The sequence below is a fragment of the Histoplasma capsulatum genome, genomic scaffold, assembly GCF_000149585.1.
Source record: "Histoplasma capsulatum NAm1 scaffold_1 genomic scaffold, whole genome shotgun sequence".
Classification (NCBI taxonomy): domain Eukaryota; kingdom Fungi; phylum Ascomycota; class Eurotiomycetes; order Onygenales; family Ajellomycetaceae; genus Histoplasma; species Histoplasma mississippiense.
The window spans coordinates 4,868,144-4,887,551 of NW_001813982.1; the positions used below are offsets into that span (position 1 = coordinate 4,868,144).

A 19,408-nucleotide genomic window follows, 5' to 3' on the forward strand; every position below is an offset into this window, starting at 1 on the left:
GGGGGAAATGGTATTCTTTCTGCCTTGAAAGGATTCAAGGTTTAAACAGGACATGGCCCAGGGATTCGGGTCGGGCTGCCCTGTCCAGCACTTAAAATCTATGTAGGAGAAAATAAACACTGATCAAGCGAACAAGGACATTTTCTCCCAGGCCCACCAGCCCACACGCTTATAATACTAGTAGTATCTGAGGAAACTAGTGAGCCCCGACAGACAGGTATCAGCCCAACATTTCTCAGGCTTGGGGAGATTAAACACCGTACTCGATCAAAGCAAAGGGAAAGGGGGGATTAAACAGGTAATTTAGGCTAGTAAAAGTTTGCTACCATTAAGGCAAGAAGCAGTTATGCGTGGGTAAATATACAATGCCATATCGAGTGCTATATATCCAAATGCCCCCTCCCGAGCATCAACAATGACGCTTTGTCCTTCCGGCGTTGATAGTTATACGACAGGGCCCAAAAAGGAAAAGAAAAAGAAAAGAAAATGCAACTTTAAAATAAAATAGCTGAGCCCTATCACTCGTGAACACAGCATAAAATGATAAAAAAAAAAAAAAAAAGGAGGCAAAACGACCACAACTCCAGCTTTTCGAATGATGCAAAATTACTCTCATGGGTCAAAGCCTGACCTTCACATCGACGCACGGCAACGTCCACTCCCTCCGTCCAAGGAGGTTCCGCAGCCATTCCAGACCGATACCCGTCCATTCCAAACGCGAATCGCCCTCCGCCCCGGTCCCATTATTAGGAGCGAAATGTTTCTTCATCTCATCGACTGCAGCGCCAGCCAACGCTGTGGCCGTGGTGTTCACGGTCTCCAGGACATATTCGGTCAATCCGGATGCGGAATGTTCTGGTTTGGAGGAGGTTGGAGTGGAGAAGCGAGGGGCAAACCAGTCACCTCTGAAATCGAAGAAACAGCGATCTGACCAGTGGCATGAGGAGAGGAAGAGAACCAGAAGGAGAGCAGAGCAGTAGATGCATGGTCGGTGGAGGAGGTATGTGAGGGTTATGAAGGAGAGGATGAATAAGGGGCTGGCGTTCGTGGGGATGAAAAGGAGAGGCAGCCAACTGGAGAAAGCATTCCAGTTAGTTAACATTTTTTTAATCTTCTTCATCAAGAAAAAAAACCGGAAAAAGAAAAGGGGGGGAGGGGGGTTATTAACAAATCAACAAATGAAGGACAAAGAAGGATAATATGGACAACTGATGTGTGACCCTCTTGAGACTCTACCTTCTGAGACAGAACATTGTTCAGTGAGTGATAGGATGTAGTCGGATACTGCCAGACAGGAAGCGGAACGGCGATCTCAATAGGAACGTTTATCAGATGTGACATAGAGGGGTTTGACTCGGGCAAGAAGGCGACCATCGTAGCCCGATCGCTGTTTGGGTTGTCCTTTCACTCGCAGAATATTGGAGGTTACTGGCATTAATAATCCGGCCTTGGCGGGCTAAGGAGTGGACTAGGACGCAAAATATCGGAATGAGGAAGGATTTTTGGCAGGATAACTCGACATGCGTGGAAAAATTTGAACCCACAGCTACCTTAGCGTAGCTTTGAGCTACCAACGGCGCCATATCTAAAACGCACCCACCATAACGCTACAACAATTAGTAATACATCTGGTTGGACATCCCCAATCACTTTGTCCCAGTGTAGTACTATTATATTGATATAGTATGGAGATATACATTTCATCTTACAAAAGTCGCTTCTTCAAAAACTAACTTAGTGATCCAAAAAAAAAAAAAAAAAAAAAAAAAAAAAAAAAAAGAAGGTGCTAGATTTAAATTCATAAATTCATTTAATAACCCAACATAATATGAACTATAGTTTTGTGTAATCAGGCTTGACACCTGGTTCAGCATTTCCAGACTGTTTCCGGATGATGTCATCCAAATGTCCTCTCAACTCTAAACGAATTAATCTCCAGGGAGTTGAAGGGCAAAGCTCTGCTCAAAAAACCGACACATCTGCTGTATAATTTTCCGGTCGAGGCAATTGTATGCGCGTTGTGAAAACCGCCCGCCTCAACGAACTCGGCAACTTGTGCGACCTCCTCCTCCCAAATCCCAAAGAAGAAAGCAGCCAAAGCCCGATGAGTCAGCAGCCGCTTCGCCGCCAAGCCTGCACTCGATTTCGACACCTCAACCTCTCAGCAAATACTCGGTTGTCTCGACCTGCTCCAGTGCTTCGTTGATACCATTCTCATTTCCTCCTTTCTTTTGTGTCGTTCTTCCGTTTCTTCGCTTATTAGAGCTTCAGCTTACGATTTGCTTTTGGCCTGTCCTTTTTAATCCTGTTTTCAAGAGTCCTGGAGCTCACCTTTCGGGGCGGTTGTGGCAGAAATGTCCACTCCAGCAGACCTTCAGGCTCTGTTTGCCAATATCAAGCCAAGGCCTTCGCCAAACAATGCATCCAACCTCCCGAGTTCCGAAGCTCAGAGCCATCGCCATAATGGCTCTTCATCGGGTGAATTTCCTTTTCCATCTTCAACCGGCTTGTTCCAAGCTACTGTGTCGTCGCCGCTCTACAGCCCGCAGTATACGGGCACGCCTCCACATCACGCTTCTGATGTCATCAGTCCCAACGTTCAGACGCCACGTAATAACACTCAGAGCCCGCAGCAGCAGTCACTGAACGCGGATCGCACTGCCAATTTGTTGAGCTTGCTCAAGTTCAGCCCGGCTTCGCAGAATGTATCCGCTCCAAAAAAATCCATAGCGGAAACGGTCGCTCCTGAAGAACCACAAGATGATGCGCCTGTTGGTACCACCCAAGGCGGCCATGGAAGGGGAATATCTGCGTCTGATATCGTGGCTTCGTTCATGGGGAAACCAACTACCTCCACATCTGCTGCTACTGGGTTAATGTCCAGTGGTCTTGCTGCTGCCCAACCTTCCGATCGGCCAGTTACAACATCACCTCCTGCCGACAATGCCCAAGATATGCTCTTGAAGCTATTAAATCTCTCCAAACCCCAGACGTCTCAGTCGGAGCAGTCCGTAACTGCGGTGGCCGGTACGAGATCATCTGAAGCTTCTGCTACTTCCCGAGAGCGTTCTGCTGATGCGGGGCCTAAGTTTCCAGAGGAACGTAGAGCGTCGCCAATGAGATTATTCGGGTCGGGCGAAAGTCGTGAAACCACTCCCTTTGAGCCCCCTATCCATACACAGCGAAAGGATTCTATTTTCACTTACGTTAATCCTTTCGAACAACTTGCGGCGGCATCTCCCCGCAACCGAACGCCCCAAGGAAGCCGGTCACGAGCGCTACCTGGAGCAAGCCCTGCACCTGATATCGCTAACGCAAAGAAAAATGGGGTACCAGGTCTCATTCAGGTTAATGGCCAGCGAAAACGGTCAGAGCCATCCGGGGACATTCCTGTTTCGTCCTCGCCCTTGGAAACGGACGACAACGCGGTAATTACGCCCGGTCCGGATGCCTCTGAAGAGTCCATGGGTCCTGATCAGAAAAAGGTGAAAATCAAAAAGGAAACCGTTCCTGAGGCACTTGGGGAGGTTGCTGGACAGGTTGATAAAGAAGTCGAGGATGCCTTAGCGAGGGTTGCCGCTGAAGAAGTTGCCCACATTAAACAAGAAGTCGAGGAGGAAAGTTCTAAGGCAGTTTTGAACGCACTGGCGGAGAAATTTGAACAGACTGCCCTTGATGCTCAGGAAGAGCTGGAGAAAGATATTAGCATTGAAGTTACACCCAAGAGCTCACCTCCGGTTGCCTCAAACTTAAAGGAGTCTGCCGACGATACTAATGGTGCTATTGTGGACTCGTGGGAATCCGAGACTGAACGAGTTATCCCTGTGTATAATTTTCCGTTGAAGCCGTTCATGTCGATCACCTGGAAGGGAAATACTGAAAACATCTTCTCACTTCGGAGTGATGGGATAATGGATATCGCCCGTCTCAAGAAGGATTTCGACCAATTGGATCGTTCGCTCACTTCGGCTACTTCCGATTACATCGTTTACGCTTTGGCGAAGAATGGTGGCATGAGAATAGTCCGGCAGGACGATGGGCAAGATAGACAAGTATTCCGATCTACCAATGATCGGGTTTTCAACGTCTCTCTATCGACCACAGCACCAGGCTCCTCAACTGCGAAGGAGCAAGCTGTCATGGGCATCGGTGTTAGCGGTGCTGTCTACTGGGCGACTATATCCAAGGCAGATAACAACCTCTTTGAGAAGGATGCGTTGGAACGCGACAGCCTGATTTTTCCACCATTTCCCTCCTCAGATGAAAATACCTCTGGTGGTCAGCTGAAAACACGGGCTAGACGGAGCTCCCGTCATCCTGAATTTTTCGCAATCGGTCGCGGCAAATTCATCCATATCGTATGGCCTCATTTTGCCATATCTCCGAAGTATGGCGTAACAAAAACGCATCGTGAAGTCGATACTGAAAAGTTTTTCAAAGAAAAGTCGGTGAAGATCGCTACTGGCAAGGCCGGGAAGGACTTTATTTTCAGCGACGATGATACAGTTATCGTCTCACTTGACAAAACTGGAAGGATGAGATTCTGGGATATTCGTGATGTAGCCGATTTTCCGCATGCCAATACCTCGAAATTGCCAGCTGATATTCGAGTGCCACTTTTGACACTTGTCACTGGTTCGCCTATGGAGAAGTCGTGGCCTACGTCTGTTTTATTCATCGACAAATTACGGCCGTATACGAAAGCATCAGCTCTACGCTATGTTCTTGTCGGTTTGAAACAGAACCACACACTTCAGCTCTGGGATATTGGGCTGGGAAAGGCAGTCCAGGAATTGAAATTTCCCCACGATAATGAGTCCGACGCCATATGCAGTGTTGCATATCATCCCGGTTCCGGAATTATAGTTGTTGGACACCCTACGCGCAATTCTATTTACTTCGTCCACTTGTCTGCTCCGAGATACTCCCTCCCACTGATGTCGCAGGCCATGTATATTCAGCGGGTAGCCGAGAAGGATGAAAGGTTGCCAAAACCGGAGTCAACAGCTTGTATGAGTGGAATCCGCGAGTTGTCCTTTGGAAGCAAAGGGCAACTTAGGAGCCTTGATCTCCTACCACTTACTCGACCGTCTGTTTCACATCGTGGTATGGACGAAGAAGCAGGCTTATTCGAGTTGTATGTCATGCACTCTCTTGGGGTTACCTGCCTTAACATAAGGAAGTCGGACCTTGGGTGGAGCAGCGACAACAAAATCATCGACCCTGTGGATTCCCTAAAAGAAGGCTTCATTGAAGTTAATGCCCTGCAGAGCTTCCCTCCCCAAGTCGATGAACAGTCGACTAACGGAGATGTAGCTCCAAAGGGTGTTCCGAAAGGGAAGGAACCGGCCAAAAAGGCAACCGGCCCTGGACAGGAATCAGTTGTTGGAGTCGAATCGTCCCGCAACCAGTCGCCTTCAAAGCAACCACCGAAGAAGAAGACAGGCGACTCTGTCTCTACTTCTGATCAACACGATCAAGCGGCCGCTTCTACGGACAAGAGTGAGAAGCGGAAGAAGAAGAAAGCCGATAACGGGAAGCCGAAAGAAATTTCGAATAAGGAGGCGGATCAGAGTCAGCTTGAAATTCCGCAGTCTGTGTTGGCAACCGAAACTCACGGTTCGTTCGCCACAGGGGCTTCTATTGATAATGGGCCGGCGGAGGCGATTAATATAGGAGTGTCGTCTGACTTCCTAAACAAGGAAGTAAAGAAAATCGAGAAAGCAGTTTCTACAGAGTTTACGAAATGCCTAAATCGCGAACTCGATGCGCTGTACGTTCGTTTTGACCAAGATCGTCGTTCGCAGGAACAGGCAGCCACAGCGAAGCAAGATGCAGTGTTACGCCTTGTCTCGTCAACCCTATCTGACAACGTGGAGAAAAACCTGTCCCGTATTATTGCCAACAATGTCCAGTCGATGGTAGTTCCAGCACTCATTGAATCTACCGAAAAATCAATGGACCAGAAAATAAAAGAAGGGTTTAGCCGACAACTCGATTTGATAGCGTCACCCGTTATCAGGGAAATTCTCCCTGTTGCCGTACAGCGAGCAATGTCTAATGAAAATATGCATCTCCGCATCTCTGAATTGATTTCTACTTCCCTTTCTAATCGTGTTGAGAGAGATATCTCCAAGGTTCTCCACGAGAAGATCGTCCCGTCATTCAAAGATGAATCCATCCAACAAGCGAGAATTATAACAAAGGAAGTTGAGCGGCAGTTTGTTGGCCAAATGAAGCAGTATGAGCTCAGACAGCAGAATGACAGTGCCAAAATCGATCAACTCACGATGCTTGTCCGCTCCCTATCGGAGACTGTTTCGACTATGGCAGCTGCCCAGTCTCAATTCCAAAAAGAGATTTTAAACCTCAACCGTCAGCTTGGAGTTAAAGCAGAATTGCCTGAGACGTCGTCTGCTACGAATCCTGTTCGAGGGGTTCCTCCACCAGAGCCATCCCCAGAAGAAGCTGAGCTGCAGGAAATCAGCGAACTACTGAATACCGGAAGGTATGAAGAAGGTTCTATAAGAGTAAGTTTTCCCTACCGGACCTTTTATTCGATATTTCGGTTTATTGATTTGTTCTCTCAATTATGCAGTGGATCCAATCATCTCAACAAGCAGACCTTTTCAGCAATCTGTTTGTCAAACTTGATCCTTCGTTCCTCTCTAACTTGTCACCACTGGTTGTCCTTTCCGTTAGCGCCGCCGTGACATCGTCTTTTGAAACAAATGTGATGGATCGTCTCAACTGGCTCGAGCGTGTTTTCCAGACTGTCAAAGTTAGAGTAAGTCCTTCGTTTGCGTCCGTTTATATATAGTCCTACACTCTGAGAGGTGATTATTTGTCATACCACCCGGTTTCTAACAATAGAATAGGACCCGGAGATCTACGAAGTTGCTCCGAAAATCATGACTGTTCTTATCCAACGACTTGAAGCTCTTTATATGGCCATTGCAGAAAACACTCCCCATGACCCCGTTTTGCGGCGGATTCCACGTTTAACTCGCTGGGCTAGAGACCTTCAAGAATACAACCAGTGAAAATTGAAAAAACGGAAGCTGGTTTTGAAATCCTCGGCTTCGTCACTCGAATTGGGGCTGTTTGGAGTCGATAGAACGTTCGATCACCTTCCTTCACTCCCTACACCTGACCTGGGTCACAAGAATACAACATGCGTAATGTACCTATACATCTTATTCCAGAACACCAGAGGGTTCGCTGTTGGGTAAAATTCTACAAGCTAAATACCAATCTGCGAAACACCAACTCGATCATCAATCTCTTTGCCAAATCCACATGAATCGTCTAACATTTCGTTTAATTTCTCTAACACGGTGTGCTTTTGCCAAATGACCTCTATACACCATCGTCGCTGGCGTTCCGGGTGTCGCTACATCGTGTTACGTATTATGACAAAAAAAGTTACATCTTCAAAAGAGGCTGGTTTTCGTATATGAGGAAATCCACTCGTTTTAAACCCATAATGTGTTTTCAAACAACAAAATCCGAATTCCCTTGCATATTACCCTTCCCCCATACCCATTGGTTTTTATTTTTCTTTTATTTTCTCCTCGTCTCATGCCATTCGTTGGTTGTACTTTGAAACTATCGTGTACTTTACGGAGGCAGGTGGATGGACGAATGGCTGGAATTCTTCTTCCTTCTGTTTACTCAAACGTACCCAGACATCTCTTAAGTTTATATCAATTTCGGGAATGGCGGGACCTGAGGGGTTGGTTCGGTTTGACTTTGGTTTTGGTTCGGAGCAGACGTGTCGTTGTATGATGAATGGATCATGGGGAAGTGATCGTAAAATAGGCCAAACGGGTTTTTTTTTTTCCTAACTTTACTTTCTCTTCATTTTTTTTTTTTTTTTTTTCCGATATGGATGCGAGGGATACGACGGCTTTTTTGCTGATGCCACATTTATTGCTTTCTCCTTCCTTTGGTGGAGAGAATAACATGTGTGGAAAATGTTACGAAAATGGGGTTTATTTACGAAAGAGCTCTCACGTTTTTCTCCATTTGTAAAATCACGACAATGTCTCCGCAATATGGGTTGGAAAAATAATTGTAATAAAGAACATCCATTGAGATCACATCTGTACAGAACCCATCCAATGAACAGTGGAACTCACCCGCTATGCTTCAATCTCCTTCGAATGTCAGCTCGTCCATTCCTCGAGAAGGATAGACTTCATCGGGACAAGCTTAAAAAAAAACTTGCTTGGCCTTCGATCCAACGCCCGATGGATTTTGAAAATCCTTCAATCACGAACGCCACCGAGCTAGCGAAACCAGACAGGCAGTTTTTAGCAAATCCGGCCCGGCCGAGCAACGCGGGGACTTCCAAATACGAGCGGACTGGCGTTCAAGTTTGAGTCATGATAGGCTTCTGATGGCCAACCTTCTGCCAAAAGCTTTGGCTACCATAAACCAAGAAAAGCGCCAGGCGCGAAATCCCTCGTCGCTGCCTCGCCATCTCCCAGCCTAAGGCTAAGATCCAAGTCCAGAACACGTCCGATCCAAGAATTGACGTGACGGCGGGGTGAGGTTGGGTCATCGTGGGTGAACCTCTCGATGATTATTTAACGCTTCTCCTTGCTTCCCTTAAATTATAGGATCAAAAAAAAAAAAAAATAAATAAATAAAAATAAAAAATAAAAAAAATAAAAATAAAATAAAAATAAAAATAAAAAGCCTCCCTCAGCTGGATCGTAACCCGCATGAAATTATTATATATAGCTATACAGCCCTCCGAATCCGATATAATAAAACCCCATTAATCAAAAGAGGGCTCGCCATGGGTCTCTCCCATCTGGGCTTTTGCGTGCCCGCCTCCCGCTTTGAGGAAGTCGTTGCGTTCTACAGGGCTGCCCTGGCACCACTGGGGTATAGGGAACTCATGCGCCCGGCGCCGCACGTCGTGGGCTTCGGGGCGTATTACCCAGACTTCTGGATCACCGGGGTGGAAGGGGAAGAAGATAGCGATGATGCGAGAGATGAGAACGGGTTGAAACGGAAACCTATTCATGTTGCGTTTGATACTAAGAGTATGCTTGATTTTGTTTCCTGTATAAAAGTTCAACCGTTCAACCAGTCTAGCTCCAACATATGGCAAACCATCCCATCCCATGCTCGTGAGCAAAAAAGACTTACACAATTCCTTCTCAGACCGCGCCATCGTCCACGACTTCCACGCTGCGGCCTTGGCTGCCGGTGGTAAGTGTAACGGCGCCCCTGGGCTCCGGCCGCATTATCACAAGTATTACTACGGCTCTTTCGTACTGGATCCCATGGGTAATAATATCGAGACGGTATGCATGTGGCCTGCCTGGACGCACTGGAAGTATTGGGTTGGTGCTGGGGTTTTCAGTAAGAAAGGGAAGGAGGATTGAATGGGGCGAAGATGAGGAGCAATCCCCGTGGTTTTCCAATTTCTTTTCCGTGTTGAAGGGGACAAGGAACAGCACCAGCGTGGGATAATAATAAGTCGATGAAGGTGGTTATTGATCTGAATATGAGAGATACGCTTGTACCGTTATTGGGATTAAATGTTCGGGACATATGCGATGCAGATTTGCGGGAGATTGGCTGTCTCGTTTTGTGAGGATTGCGTATCGTGCTTCTGGGTAATCTGGAAAATCCATCCCATATAAATTTATGAATGCGTGGTTTTGTGTGTGAAATCTCTTTCATCACGGGTGAACAGCATTATGGGCGGTTGTCCGCCTCATATCTCGCTCAACGTAGCATCGTGTACATCAGAGCAGAAGGGATCGCATGTTTCCGTCTTTTCGCTCCCTTCCTCAACCTGTGTACCGAGCAGTGGTCCCATTCCAACACAATAGAAGATTGTCTCTGCATAACTGGAATTCAGATAATCGGCTAGAACTTCGGATTGTCTCCCCAATACCCATCTTGCGGCGTTTCAAGGAATGCCAGAACGTCTCAATGTTTGGCAGACTTGGGCTGGAAAACGAAATAAGATTTGTTGTCTGCATGTCGTCATTATCAACATGCAAAACGTACAGCCAATTTATAGTTTGGACGAGACCATGATCCCTCCTCCAAAAAGGGGAACATCTATGCGTCTAGATAGATAGAAACATAGAAATAGATATGTAGCGTATTCCAAGAAGAAATCGATACTCAACCTCTCCGCGTCAACTGGGAACTTACTGGGAACTTCAAGGAATTTGTGCCAACCTTGGATCTCGAGATCCATAGTATGTGTGCAGTATATATATACACACATATATATATATATCGCCTTGAATCATAAACGCATCAAGTACGAGAGAAACACACAGCCTTTTAAAACAAAAACGGCTCAGACCACCCAATCCTCAACTGTATGAACCCACAGAGGTTCGATATCGGCGAATTCCACACGCATATCTACTGCGTAAGCAGCCCTAGTAGCAGGAGCAGTAGCCCTAGCTGGCCTTCTTCCCCCTTTCGAGAGCGACCCAAGACACGCTGGGCAGATCCCGAATAAGTGGTTTGGAACCCCCAGGACTCGTTCGACAATGCATCGCACAGGACGGATAACGATGGTAGGCGTAACTCGTGAGGTGAGAGAGGCAGTGCCGCCGCGGTGGAGGGAAAAGGGGTTTGCTTATTATGTACTGTACGTTGGTTCATGCTAGGCCGAATAGGGAAAATTAAGCCCTAAGTTTGGATGGCCCATATTCGAGGCTGGCTCTAATCTTCTCTTCTATTTTTTAACTATTTCTTTTGTTTTTATTTTCTTTCTCTCTTTGCGTGTTTCTTTTCACGAAGGCAGGATGAGATTGGTAACGTAATTGGCAATAAGACCAAATTATGGACGGGTTTACGTAGGAAATACTCCAGTTAAGTACCCCATGACGATATGGGGGTTATGATATTCGTCGAAATCTCCACTAACGGTCCTTTCATTTCTTTCCGTAATGCGGCCATATTAGATTCCATCTTAGCGGTAGTCAAAACAGTTCTATGACAAGCCACACTAACTGATAAGAAGTCTTCCTCTCTTTGAATTTTTGAGCCATGTCTTGTCAATCTCCAATCTCCCAATAACGGTGTATAATAATATATTCTCCAAATGAGATACAGACTCCCTGGGCTATCGAGCTGGAGATACGGAAGTGGGGAATGTTTAACTAATTATGAAAGTCAGGAAATAACTATGACAGAAACACAAGTATGTATGTATGTATGTATGGATGGATAGAAAGAGAGCAAGTGGGTCCAGACATTGATTAGATAGATGGGTTTCGAATAGTGGGTTTACAAAGTAAAGGAAAGAGAGAAGAGTGAAGCGGGAACATCGCAGGATAAAAGACAGACGTGCCGTGCCGTCTTTGTATTTGAGGTAATTTGTAGGGATATCTTTGCAAAACATCAAGCCGTAGATTAACCAGTGAAAACAAAAAGGAAAAAATAGAATAAACATTGGACAAACGAGACAAGGTAGAAGAATGGTTATAACAACCAGTGCTCAAGACATAATGAGAGGAAGAAAAGAAAATGTTATAACAAAAAGCACAAGAACAACGGAAATAAGTAAGAAGTTCCAGAGGCGGAAACCTGCTATAGCAGAGTTGGTATCCAGGGTGGGGTACACAGGAAAATTGCAAGAAATTTTTATAATAACAAGGGACAAAAATATAGCGACAGAATGCACAAGAGAAATAAATGGGGACCGAGTAAGATAGGCGAGATATGTAAGTAACGACAAGAGACGAAGAACGGGGCGCCCGGCGGAATAAGCGGAAGAGAAGGAAGGAAGCGAGGCACGACCAACCACTGATTTCTGAGTGGGATGAGAGAAATGGAAAGGCAAAATAGCTTTCGAGAGAATGAATATAATATTGTGCTTTTTCATTCATTCCACCCGCATCAATCGGAAGGTCTGTACTGCCGGGCATTTTGGGATGGTGTGTGGTCCATTGCTACGGATTTCTGAACCTTCGTGTCGTCCTTTCGTTTTCCTGTGCTGAATTTTCAATAGGTCTCGTCATTTCGTTCTTGCGTTCCGTTCCTAACTGCATCCCATCATATCACACGCTTGAAAAATCTTGTTCGTGTTTCCGATCCTGTTTTCTCCCCATTTCTTTCTCCCCCTCTTTTACAATTACCATTAAATGTTTGGGTGTTTCTCTTTTTTTCTCCTTCTCAGTTATAACCACCACTTCCAACAGTCATAGGCCAGTCGTCTTCGGTAATGCTACTCCAGAATATCCATATTGCTCCCACAGAAAGTTCTGTGAAGAGAGTCGCAAAGAGGGATCCGTTTATCTTCCCATTGGATGCTTGACAAAGGTGGGTACTGATGACGAATTGGAAAATTTGACCAATGGCAAAAAGCAGACCGGCTGCGCTGAGGTATACTGAGATAGCAAAAAGAAGACGCGGTCAGCAATTGGGGAGGAAACCGTCTCAAGCCGCACGAAGGCAATTGCGTAGGAAAAGGGGGTTAACATACACAAAGGCCTTAATTCACCAAGGATACGCAGGACTAATACCGCTTCCAGCGCAAAGAAGGTAACCAAGCAAATCAGTGGAAATAGCAGATATAGGACATAGAGACCTATATTTCGGTTTTCACCGTTCAAACTCGGGTCGAAATGGCCGGTCCATCGAAAGCCAGTGTCCAAAGCGATATAGCCGGTGCCAATGAACAGGATGGCTCCGGAAGCAAGGAGAAGCCCGACTGAGACTGGAGTGCCGTCATCGAGTAGCTGAAACCCAACGATCGCATTGAGAAGTAATATCCAGGCTGTTGCGGCAATGGCACCTAGGTGAATGGCAGTAAATCCCTGAAGCGCATCAGAAGCTGTTAGTTTTATCATCTGTGCATGGCTCAAACGTTGGAGGGCATGGGCGTTCAGGCATACTTTTCTGACATTATCAGAGATGGGAATTCCTCCAATGGTGAAAATCTCACAGAGCTGAATTATCATATATCCCAGTAAAAACAATTGAATTTCCCTAAAGATTGTGGAGAGTCTGGATTAGTTTCTCCTGAATTTATCCTATGTGCATTTCCAATTTGGACTGCATTTAGCATCGCATCGGCGAGGAGCGTTGTTATAACGCACCTTCTTCCCACCGCGGCCTTCTTCCGCTCCGATTTCCATAATAAGAACGCACTGAGCAATAGGGCCGTCACGGCAAAGAGGATGGCTCCTGTGCAGGTTTATCGTTAGATTCTGTGTCCAGCTAGCTAGCTATCTAGAGGTATTTCAGGGGGAGGAAGGTTTGTCGCTGAGGCTTTTGCCCATGTCGTACCTAGGTTCGCCAGGTTCCTATCACCACTCAGATTGATTCCCCTAAGGGCACATCCGCCGAATTTCCCATTTGGCGGTTGGTTATCAGCAACGAAAAGCTGTGCGCATCGATAATGAAGTTAGTAACATCCTTTGCTAACTTAGGGCTGTGTTATCTTGACAAGGGCGGGGTCATTGGACGCAGGACGGTCTGGCGCAATAAGTAATACATACATTGCAAACTGGGAGAGCCGAGTCTCGACAAAGCTTCTGGTAACATCCAAATAGCCGTCGTTAGCATACATACCAGAAACAAATTGGTAGAGACCGTATGAAACAAATAATCCGAAAAAAAAAGAAGAAAAAAGAGAAGAAGAAGAAGAAGAAAAGGTGTGATTCCGTACAAGAAAATTGCCAAATTGAGTCGATCCCATCGTGGATCGATGGAACGTTTCCCCCTGTTGTTGTCACCAGAAGGGGGTGGGAGGAAGTCGCCGTTTCGGTGTCAAACCTGTCAAAGATCCCACAAAACTTGAAGTCAGGTTTCTGAAACTTGTATCGCGGAGCGTGGATGGCATGGGCCTGGTGTGAGCCTTCCAAGCCGTCAGGCACAGGAACAGGAACGGGAAAAATGCAAAAAATGCAGCCACCAACAACAAATGCTGGAGGTTGGGCGGGAGAACTTACCCACACACTCAACCGCCCCCGAATGAAAACGCGACGATGAAGGAGATGAAGGAAGAGGCGAGGCGAACTAATTCGGCCCACAGCAAGGGAGCAAAAAGAACAGAACGCAGGTTGAATGCGATTGTCGTCTGGTTCTCAGTCGGTGAGGTGGATGCGGTTTCGATGGGAATGGCACTTGGGCAGCGAACGACGGAGACAGCGACAACGACGAAGCAACGAGACAAGCAGCCACTCACGGGGGCGGGCAGCGAGGAAGGGGAATAATCGTGACTAGGCGGGATTGAGCAAGGCGGCGGCAGCGTAAAAAACAAAGCAAAAACTGTGGCTAAGAGGATCCTGCTATTTTGCCTGTTTCTGACTGGCGGCGCTGACAGTTCCTGGCATTACTTTTCCCCAGCGATACGGAGAAGTTTTGATCAGAATTTATTCGAAGCTTTTCCAATTGTTGTTCCTGGACTTGAAGAAGAATACCTATTTCAAATAGTCGTCATAAAAAAAAAAATTAAAAGGGCGAAAATGCCCGGTCCAGCGGGACCAAGTGGAGCGGGTCCCTGAGCAAGCAGCGCGCGACCGTCCAAAAATAATTTAAGAATCATAATAATATCATCATCTACAGAGTACCAGCCAGTCAAAATGCCGATGCTTTTCTTCGGCTTCCCAGGAAGTTCTGCGTACAATGTGATTCTACGCTGTCAATCTTCATCAACCAAGTGAGGAGAGGAGGCTTCAACCTCAACAGCAAGTACGTTCGAGAAGCAGTTCAGTAGCTACAAGAATTCATGGTCAGCGACTAGCCTGGAGGTGCCCGGCGATTGCACGCTACTGGTGATCTGATCTTGTTGGTCAAGCACTGGCTCTCATGTTTTCGACCTGCAAATGAGAGCAGAGCAACCGGCCGCCAATTTACGGAATACGGGTCTTGAAAATCTATCCCGCCTCCAGGGCTCTTACTACCTGCTTGACGCGCTGCGAGTTTGAAGCGTGTGCTGCGTTTCATACTTGGCCACTGGCCAGACTGCGAATGCATCCTCCCAACGAACCAAGTTTGGATCCATAGATATTTTCTGGTTGGCGGATTGACTTTGAGCAAAAAAGTTCACGTCCCTGAAATGCCGAACCAGTTAGGGCTGCAAACTTACAATTAGGCTTCAAGAGTGTTCCTTGGGACGAATTTCGTTTTCGTTCCTTGTTCCTGTGCGTACAACTGCCTGAGAGGCGCTCGCGCATCACCGTGGAACCCAATTCTCGGGCCTTTTTCGTCACATCTCTCGATGGTTGTACAGTACAACAACCAATTAGATGGGACATGCTGGTGCGGTTTCAAACGATGTATTCTGTTTGTGCTTTTGACCACTAGTTAGGAGAAATCATTTGAACCCTTTCCAATTCTGTTCTCCAGCATTTATATAGCAGGATGTCGGTTGAACGACAAGTACTCCGTAGACAGAAAAGAGTTTGCTGGAAGTAGCTATGTGCCTGAAACGTTTGAATCGAGGGAGCTCTCCAGCCATTTCATTCGCAGATGGCCATTCCTCATATTATTTTACTATTTGCCTTACTGACGACGCAAGGAGGTCCCAAGGTGATGAACAGAAGATGCTTGTCGAAGCGTGGTGTTCAGAGCAAACTCTTGAACATAATTAGGCCATCAGGATGCTGAACCGGGTGTGCCGCTCCTCACCAACAACAAGCCCCCCTTGCAGCGCTCCCTCCTTTCCCAAAGATAGCCTTGAAATCGCAATTTTACCGGCCTCTTTAGTGCCTGGGCGTTCTGTGATTCAGATGTCTAGTGTCAGGGGGATTGGTTCACCACTAGTAAGTCCATCGCACCAATTCCTCACGCGACATGAATGGACTGGTCTGGGTGAAAAATCGTCATTTGTCTGTAGCAACCTTTGAATTCGAGAGTTGCTGCTCCGTAGATAGGCTTCTGTTTTTCCAGCCTCGCCCATGCTCTGCAAAGTTCTCTCTGGATGAGGTTACATACTGCACATTGCAGTACAGTATGTATTAGGCGGCTCCGTCGCTTCGCTGAAACAACGAAAGGATGCTTGAGTTGCCGATCTGTCAGAAATAATCCAGACCAGAGTTTGGGCAATCAACAGGACTAACAGCCAATAAGCACATACAGAGGCGTAAAAGGATCCCCAAGGCGTCCATCGCTTGCAGAAAATAATACAGAAACATTCAAATATCCATCAGATTGATACTAAGCTGTTGGAAGAGATCCTCTGGGGTGTTGAATCTGCACCCGCTTCTCGACAGCGGTTACGTCTCGATCTTGCTCCTCCGAGCGTGGAATTGATCATAGTCTGCTCATTGCCCCTTGGCCTCCGACAAGGCTCTCCAAGTTCATCTCGCATGCGGATGTACGACTGACCTCTAGAGGGTGCATACCTCGAACAGATTGAGAAAAAAACGGTGCTTACCTGCATGCCGTGTTCCAAACCACCACGAGCGACATTTTGCAGCGGGCGGATGGACTTGGGGCCCGGGCGACTGGCCTTCAACGCCGATACACGTTACTACTAAGGCGTGTGAATATTCTGGCCGGCGGATATGCTCAATCCAGAGGCTCTGCAACATCCATGCATTGGTCTAGACGCCGCTTTTGGGATTACGGTTCTTCGCGGCCAGTCGCAAGGGTGCTAAAATTGTCAAAAACGATAAAATATCCAAATGGTTTGAGCCCCCCATGAGAGAACTATAAATATATATATTGCATCGTCCCCTCGAAAATAAAAATCAGAGCTCAGGGATACCATTTCGCTAATAGTTTGGTATTCACAATAATAGACATATCTCGCCCAAGTTATATTGGTTTGATCGGGGCAGAGCCTCGAGGGAATTGAGATTCCACTTACAATCAGACATGTCGCCAGGATGGTCTATATTTAGCGCCACAAACACAGCTTATCTATGCCCAGAGAAGCGTCCATCTATGTCATTCCAATGGCGGCCATACTGCCTGTGGATAGTACTTTCTATTTAGTCATTGTTGCTCCGTTGGAAGGTTCTAAACGAACTTCCCAGATCACTTTTTATATAAACAAACGCCCTCAGGGTTTTTTATATGTACTGGTGGCCGCTGTCCCCGCTATCTGCGCACTGATCTCTATTGGTACAGCAACAGATGGCTCGTTGATGTGTCTTGCTGGTGGAGCCTCCTCTCTCCAACTATCGACCCCACAACTTAGTCTCCCAGGGTGGCATCGTCCCGATGTCTCGATACTTGGACTCTGCGGAATCAATGGCAAGATCCTAGGCAGCATCATTGACACCCTTTCCGGAAACTAATCGTCAATCTCCTCCCACCGCCGACCTTACTATGTCTCTTGTTACAAGCGACCCGTGATCAGAATATGAGGCCCGCACCCAGAGACACTTCGCGGATATTATCTATCATTCCTCTAAAAAATTGATGCATAATCTATTTTCTAAATTTCTAAGTTAGAGAATATTGGACTTTTCAAGTGCCTGGGAAGCAACCATTCCTCGTGAGAAAGCCGCTGACTATGCTGGCTGGAAGTGATTGCGCATAAGTTGGGTGAAGCGTCATGGGATCAAGCTCATCTCCCCTCTCTCTTACCGGAGAGGTTTGCTGTATAGCTAGCTGTTTTGCATCTTGAATAAGCTTGCGGCGCTGGTTTCCCTCCCTTCCCTCCTTGTGGTTTTTATGATCGAGCAAGTATGTTTCGAATGCGCGGAAGTATGTTTCGAATGCGGGGGCTGTGTGTGTGTGCTTCTATGGTTGTAGCAATTTTTGCTTCCCACACCATCTGTCGAGGGATCGACGTCTCCAAGATCCCTTCAAAGCATATATTTATACGCGGCCTGTGCCGTCTTTCCCTTTATCAAGCTTGACAAAAAAAAAAGTTACCAGAGTAAATCCAGAAATTTTTCGTCAGCCGCTGCCCGTCGCAAAGAAATACCGTATTGTTTGCGCCCTTGCCCAATAAAATCTGTGACAAGATGGCCGAGTGGTTAAGGCGTACCGTTCAAGCTGTCACGTGAACACTTGGAAAGTTCCCCTCTTTGGGAGAACTTCCTGATCCGGTATGGGGAAACCCGCGTGAGTTCGAGTCTCGCTCTTGTCAATAATTATTCCTTTTTTTTTTTTTTTTTTTTTTTTTTTTTTTTTTTTTTTTTTTTTCACGTTCTTCTTTTTTCCCATTTTCTTGCTGTGTGTCTGCTGTATGTATGGTATATATGTAACTTTTTCGTAATCTAATGAATGTCTGTCCAATTTTTACCAAAAAAAACAATCAAAAGGTACTTAGTATTATGTATATACCCAGATACAATTCAGAGGGTCCAGAAAGGCTGAGAGATGCAAGGAGTATGTATGTGTCCAACACAAAAAGCATTGCAATATGCATCTGCCTCCATATCTGTTGCCAATCAACAACATTTACATGTTAGTTCATTAGGAAAAGCAATACACAAAAGCAGTAAGTTAGAGCAGGAAAATTATGTATAAATTTTAGGGAGCAAAAATAAAAGTATATATCATATTATGCGTTCCATTTGCTTCTCTTCTTTCCCCTTGTCTCTTGCTTTCATCAGACAACACCCAATCAATATACGACGAAGTTCCCCCAATCAACATTGTCATCACCATCATCGGCATCAACATTTAGGATGTAATACGAAATCATATTCATTACCTACGTAGGATGTGTGCGCTGCTTGGGGATTGGCTCATATAAATAAGTATCGAGATGGATGGAGGCAAATAATTGATGAAAAAGAAGAGCTTAAGGAGAAGGGGGGAGGGCGGGAGGAAGGGATTAGCTAGTTAGGGTGGAGGGATGAGTGAGATATATGGTAGGTGTGGAGGATGTGGGGTCGAGTAGTTTGAGGATTGGGCTTTAAAGGGCCGGGAAGGCACGATTGAGGTGTTATGTTGTCGATCTCTAGATCTTCTGGTAGAAGAGGAGATAGGCAACCTTGTTCTCACGAACTCCAGCCCCAAATCGACTACTACTTGGCGTCCGCTTGCCAGACGAAGACTCTGCCGACGGCGAAGTGGTTCCATTGACAACAGCAGCCATGGACTTCTTGCTTGCATGGCCACTACCACTGCCGCTTGTTTGCCCGTTGACATGGCTCCATCCCTGTTCATTTTCCTGCTGCGCCAGGTGCTCCATATCGAATTGTTCGAAGATATTGCCTTGCGCTGGATTATCTGCCAGCCTATGCTGCTCAAGGGCAGCAGCAAGAACCTTGGGGTCTTCCTCACTTCCAGCATTCGCGACTTCCTCGCTCCTGACGCGGTGGATAGAGGTATCATCGAGGCGGATCCATTCGCGACCATCTTGCCTGCGAACATCAACTGTGTAGTGGCCGCCGCTCGCATTTTTGCCGTGGTGGTAAATCACTCCCGTAAGACGGTATTTGGGAAGACCGCTACCCTAACGGAGAAATGATGTTGCGTCGATGGGGTGGGAAAACTTCGTGGG

General features: G+C 46.5%; 6 protein-coding genes and 1 non-coding gene across 7 annotated transcripts in view; 4 read left to right on the plus strand and 3 right to left on the minus strand.

The window, feature by feature from the left end:
* Positions 1 to 619: 619 nt before the first annotated feature.
* Positions 620 to 1,253, minus strand: HCAG_01371 (conserved hypothetical protein; the record flags this gene model as incomplete). Its single annotated transcript, XM_001544274.1, has 2 exons — positions 620 to 1,073; positions 1,237 to 1,253. 2 exons carry the CDS (start codon positions 1,251 to 1,253, stop codon positions 620 to 622), a joined length of 471 nt encoding a protein of 156 aa, XP_001544324.1.
* Positions 1,254 to 2,354: 1,101 nt separating this feature from the next.
* HCAG_01372 (predicted protein) lies at positions 2,355 to 7,043 on the plus strand (the record flags this gene model as incomplete). Its single annotated transcript, XM_001544275.1, has 4 exons — positions 2,355 to 6,530; positions 6,599 to 6,639; positions 6,703 to 6,787; positions 6,879 to 7,043. 4 exons carry the CDS (start codon positions 2,355 to 2,357, stop codon positions 7,041 to 7,043), a joined length of 4,467 nt encoding a protein of 1,488 aa, XP_001544325.1.
* Positions 7,044 to 8,806: 1,763 nt separating this feature from the next.
* Positions 8,807 to 9,401, plus strand: HCAG_01373 (conserved hypothetical protein; the record flags this gene model as incomplete). Its single annotated transcript, XM_001544276.1, has 2 exons — positions 8,807 to 9,056; positions 9,178 to 9,401. 2 exons carry the CDS (start codon positions 8,807 to 8,809, stop codon positions 9,399 to 9,401), a joined length of 474 nt encoding a protein of 157 aa, XP_001544326.1.
* A 2,764-nt stretch (positions 9,402 to 12,165) lies between these two features.
* On the minus strand, positions 12,166 to 13,693 carry HCAG_01374 (conserved hypothetical protein; the record flags this gene model as incomplete). Its single annotated transcript, XM_001544277.1, has 7 exons — positions 12,166 to 12,380; positions 12,476 to 12,809; positions 12,888 to 12,981; positions 13,092 to 13,179; positions 13,282 to 13,378; positions 13,494 to 13,529; positions 13,664 to 13,693. The coding sequence occupies 7 exons, from the start codon at positions 13,691 to 13,693 to the stop codon at positions 12,166 to 12,168; spliced, it is 894 nt and encodes a 297-aa protein (XP_001544327.1).
* A 289-nt stretch (positions 13,694 to 13,982) lies between these two features.
* On the plus strand, positions 13,983 to 14,210 carry HCAG_01375 (predicted protein; the record flags this gene model as incomplete). Its single annotated transcript, XM_001544278.1, has 1 exon — positions 13,983 to 14,210. The coding sequence occupies one exon, from the start codon at positions 13,983 to 13,985 to the stop codon at positions 14,208 to 14,210; it is 228 nt and encodes a 75-aa protein (XP_001544328.1).
* A 3,702-nt stretch (positions 14,211 to 17,912) lies between these two features.
* HCAG_09382 lies at positions 17,913 to 18,043 on the plus strand. Its single transcript has one exon. It is a non-coding gene; the product is annotated as a tRNA-Leu (tRNA).
* An 819-nt stretch (positions 18,044 to 18,862) lies between these two features.
* The window catches only part of HCAG_01376 (predicted protein), a gene marked incomplete at both ends in the record, with an annotated part of 2,429 nt that continues 1,883 nt past the window's right edge, over positions 18,863 to 19,408 (minus strand). Inside the window, one exon of the mRNA XM_001544279.1 lies at positions 18,863 to 19,360. Coding sequence (XP_001544329.1) covers positions 18,863 to 19,360 — 498 coding nt within the window. The remainder of the gene's footprint in view (positions 19,361 to 19,408) is intronic.